Here is a 5,177-nt window from a genome sequence, read left to right as displayed (position 1 = left end):
TACCTCTTGTTAAAGATTGCTTTCCCCCGTGCTTGTGAGACGTCACTGTGATGCAAAAGGCTGAACCGGAAGAATATTAGAATGAATTCTGGAATGAGGAGCATGGCCTAGAATTTGCTGTGAGGGTTTATTCTGACAGCCTGAACTTGTTTTACTTTTTCTCATGATCTGGGGAACAATCATGAAGACAAACATTCCACCAGTCGGGCGGGTTTGTGTCTGTTTTGCGTTATCCCAGTGATTGCCAGAAGAGTACAACACCAGGACTGGAGGTAGGTGGAAATTCAGGTAGCTCAACAGAGAGAGGAAAAGTTTGGTAATCTTTTTAACAGTAGCAACGGCAACTTGTAACAACTCTCCTTTGCTTGATGGAATAACCACTTCTTTGAAATAGTATAAAACTTATTTGAAATTTTATTTGAAATACTTTTCTATAAAATCAACTGGGTATTTAAATTTGGAACTTTTGACAGCATTCCAAATATCACACATGTTTATGTATTCCTTTTAAACAACTACACAAGTACCTTTTTTCTCAAACCAAAATAGATATTCCCATGCTTGAATTGCTATTTCTAATGTATTCTTAAGGGCTAATTTGCAAAATGAAATTGATTGTATGATTGCTCTGCAGTAAACATGGTATACCAAATTGGTTTCTAAATTTAGAGAAAGGTTGAATCTCCTCTTATAATAATCAAAAAATTATAGAAGTATTAAAAATTATAGAAGTATTAATGATAACAAAGCTCTTACAATTAAAAAGTCAAATTCTGAAATAACAAGCAGAAATGAATGGCAGATAGAAGCTACATCATTTATAATTCGTGCAAATGGTTATTTTGATCTTTTTCATAAGATAACACAACCTCCCAACTACAGTTTATTAAATGATAGTATATTTACAAAGAGTAATATGGTATATTCACCATGATTAAATTCCATAATCTTGGTGAATTTGATGCTATTAAATATAACTTTAAAATACAGGAAATGGCTGGGGATTTAGCTCAGTGGTTCTGCTGTTTGCCTTTTAAGAGCAAGGTCCCAAGTTTGATCACTGGTACCAAAAAAATAAAAAATAAAAAATAAAAATAAAATATAGGAGATGGTACATAAAATTTTAACCATCATAAAAGAAGGGCAAAGTTGTTTCAGCAGATGATATGATTTCTATGTCTGAGATTTTAGAAAATGGTAATTATTGTTATCCATATAAATGTTCTCAAAGAAAAATCTTGTTTACATATTATGGAATTTTAGCATGAGGCTTAGATTTTAAAAACAGTAGATTCCATGTCCTTTCTTGGAGGTTTTTGTGGATTGATTTTTGGTAATATCTCTTTGGCATATAATGTTTTATGAAGTCCAGCTTCTCGAAGTGCTAATTCAAAGCGAAGTCTAGGGTCAGAAATTATCTGTAGAAATAAAATATAATTCAAATAAATAACTCATTGAACTAAAATAACTTTTATCAATTTCATATTTTCAGCGAACAATTTTTTGTTAAATGAGTAAATGACAATAAACTGAAAACTGTGACTATGTTCTGATTTTTTTTGCTAAAAATGTCTCTCTTTTGATATTATCACTTTTCAATGTGTTAGTTGCTTCCAAAATAGGCTGTACAGCATATTGTACATTAGAATAGTTAAAATATAATGCATTAAAATTATTAAAAGATAAGAAGCTTTTTTTCAGTGCTATCATTATTTGTTGCAGGCTGGAATTATAAAATATAGGTAGTCATTGATTAAAATAAATTTATCTTAATAAGTAAATCAACTTGTGCATCGATCTTTAAACAGAGATTTTAATTTCTCTACCATTTAGTGATATGTAAAATAAGTTTAAACACATGGCCACTACTTGAAAAACAAAATCAATAGAACCAAGGCTGGATTTCATTTCAAACAAATGGCCCATCAATCTGATGCTAAGTGGGAGTAAACCTATAAGTAGTTAAATTTCTATTCTCATTTATAGCTGATTGGATCTTCTTCCTCTTCCCCTCTTATGAATATTATATGTCAGAATACACTGTTTGCCTTGATGAAAAAGTGGCTACATATGGATTTTATGTAATAAGGCATTTTATCGGAATTTGAAATCCAAGGAGATAATGATCTGTTGAAAGCAGACCCTCCCTCAAAGAGCTCTTAGGGAACAGGGGTAGTAAGAAGGTGCACAGGTGTTATGGTTTCGGCCTGAGATGTCTCCCAAAGGCTTATGTTGAAGGTTTGATCCCAACTGCAGCAATGGTCAGAGATAGGCTTTGGAAAGTGACTGGATCGTGACAGTTTGACCTCACCAATAGGTTGAACCATCAATGGATTCATAATCTAATGACATCAGGTGGTGGAAATATGAGGGGAAGGGCTACATGGAGGAAGTAGGTCACTGGGGGCCTGCCCTGGCAGGGTGTATCTTGCATCAGGCCCTGTTTTAGCTCAGTCTCCGTGCCTCTGTGTCTCTCCCCTCCCTGTCATCTGCCATAAGGTGAGCAGCTTGACTCCACTATGTGCTCCTCACTGCGACGTTCTGCCTCACCATGGGCCTGGAAGCAACAAAGCCAAGTGACTCCGGATTTATGCCAGTGAGACTGATTCACGATCAATCCGTGTCCAGTTGGCTCCCAATTATTTCCAGGATTTACCCCTCCCTTCAGCTCCAGGGTTGTGAGTTTTACACTTTTTAAATTATCTTGTTTTTTAGTAGACGGCATGTGAAGCAGGAATCTCCCTCCTACCCAGACTTCCACTCCCCCATTCCCTTCCCCAGAGGCAGCTAAACCGTTTCTTATAAATGTGTATTATAAAGGAATAATACAAATTTTTGTTCTCCCTAGGTTTGTTTTTCTTTCTATATTCTTAATGGCAGTACCACTTAGATTACAATTTGCTGAATTACTATGAGGTACCCAGCAATATTCTAGGCAATACATGTTTATTATTTCTAATCCTCAAAAGGATCTTGCAAATGATTATTTTACAGATGAAGAAAATAAATATAAAGATGTCAAGAGCTTACACAAGCTCAACCAGCAAATAAAATAATAGATGTGGATTTGGATCCACAAGGCAGGCTCTTCCCAGCATGACTTGTTACCTATCTTGGAAATGTGTTCACTTTCTTTATGCTCTGCTCCCTCAGCTAGAGCCATTCACAACCCCTACACCACCCCTTTGGATCTGTGATCTTAAAAACACCTCGCACATCCCCATTTAGAATATACGAATATATCTAATTTCCATTTAGAATATACAAACACAAATATGAGCATGTATATAATGAACCAGCTTCTGTCTCACAACTGTTCACAGAATAAGGGTCAAATGTCTGAGTAGCAAGACTTACTATGTGCTCACAGTTTGTCCCTAACCCATGTTTCAGTCTCATGCCTCAGCATTTGTCATGGAGCCCTTGCTGTGTGCTGTACACCAAAGATACTCCAAGAAAGACCTCACCCAGCTCTCCTGTGACTGACAAAACTTGCACTTGTTTGGCCTGGCTACTTGAGACTGTTTCATCTTCTGACTTAAATCTGTGCAAGCCCCAGATTCCCTCCCCGCTTTGGCAGCTGGTGTCTGGAGATACCCATGCGTCATTACAAGTTATCCCTCTCCCTCTGCACCCCCAGCACAGGGTTGTTTTTGTTATAAATCATATGGTGTGAATTTCGTCACAACTCCCAAAATCCCTGACTAAGGTAGAGTTCAACACTTCTCTCTTTGATGTATTCTCTAACCGTGGGGCCGGGCTTAAGCATTTTCTCTCTTTCCTTGCTGCAGCAGCCCTAGGACCTTCATCATGGTGTTGATCTCCCCTTTGCAGCATCATTTCCACACATGCTAAATGAGGCGCTCTGCTCACTTCCTCCAGACAGGGTGTAGCCCAGAGTGACATTTCATACAGAGCCAGGAAATATAGCACACGTTCCCCAAGTATGTTCAACTGTTAGACCAATTCTTCATCTTTTATTCTCTAGGAAAGTGTGGAGCACCAAGCAGACACACAATGGATTTGTTTGGCAATGGAAGAATGAAGTTTATCAGTTTTTACATAATTAAATTAATATTTAGCTTTTTATCTTCAGATTTGTGAAATTAACAAGTAGTTTCTCCCTTAATTTCACTGATATCTGTTCATTCAACTATCCTCCTTCCCAACCTCCAATCTTAATTCCATCCATTTAAAGTATCTTTCAAAAAATCTCTTCTGAGTTCCAGGAACAGACTAAAATGAATCCTCAATTCCTATAAAAATTAAATTAATCCCTCAGTTTTTCCATAGAAATTACACTATTTTATCATTAACTTTGATGTGTTGTGTTTCGCTCATTTTAATTTCTGAAAGCTTTCTTCTGCTTTGTCTCATTAGTATCATTAGATGTTTATTTAACAGGATTTAAATTCTTAGAGTGACAGAGAAATATTTTAACAACAAAATAACATTAACACAACTTTCAAAACACAGTGGACCCTCAAGTTAAAACTGGCCTGACATACAAACAGAGTGGGCTGGCCCTGGAATTTTACTTTTAACTTATGACCACGGTCTTGAGTTACAACCGGAATGCCAGCCTCTTGTGCTTCCAGATGGTCTCAGATACAGATGTAACCCCTAAAGAGTTCTGTCAGGAATTTCACAGCATCCTTTCCTGTGTGGGATTGAGAAGCCCTGGGCCAGTGTCTCTCTCAGGACACTGAGATCTGCCTTTATACAGGAGAGAGACTTTGAAGGCAACTGACCAATCTGAGTTACAACCAGCCCTTTTGAATGAACTGAACACACTGCACTTTATATTTCTTAAATTTAAAAAATAATTTTAAATTAAAGATTTATAACATTTTTAGCTAAGCTGTTTTGTTCTATGGTCACTTATTTTTTTTTTCAGCTTTAATTGAGTTTATTGGTACATTTTAGGGATACAGTACAGTTACATTCATTGTTGGGATCTTGTACCTCTACATGACAAGTCTTGATTCTCATTTTTTCCCCTTACCTCTGCCCTCCCTTCACCCCCTCCTCCCCTCCCCATCTACAAACACTTTATTTTCATCTTTTCATTCTCTCACATTTTTTTCTTTTCCCTTTTTACTCTTCCCCTACCCATCCCACCTTCCCTACACCTTTAGCTCCTTTCTTCCCATTTCTAAATGTCAGTAATCTTATTA

At 36.7% G+C, this 5,177-nt stretch overlaps 1 protein-coding gene across 1 annotated transcript in view; it reads right to left on the bottom strand.

Annotated features, from left to right (window-relative positions):
* Nucleotides 1–1,060: 1,060 nt before the first annotated feature.
* The window catches only part of Ccdc148 (coiled-coil domain containing 148), a 301,801-nt gene continuing 297,684 nt past the window's right edge, over nucleotides 1,061–5,177 (bottom strand). The window contains exon 15 of the mRNA XM_010606782.3: nucleotides 1,061–1,418. Within this exon, the coding sequence (XP_010605084.1) occupies nucleotides 1,272–1,418 (147 nt within the window). The 3' untranslated portion in view covers nucleotides 1,061–1,271. The remainder of the gene's footprint in view (nucleotides 1,419–5,177) is intronic.

The sequence above is a fragment of the Fukomys damarensis genome, unplaced genomic scaffold (genome assembly GCF_012274545.1).
Source record: "Fukomys damarensis isolate Sample0158 unplaced genomic scaffold, DMR_v1.0_HiC HiC_scaffold_26, whole genome shotgun sequence".
NCBI lineage: Eukaryota > Metazoa > Chordata > Mammalia > Rodentia > Bathyergidae > Fukomys > Fukomys damarensis.
This window is presented reverse-complemented; position numbering and strand designations above follow the sequence as displayed.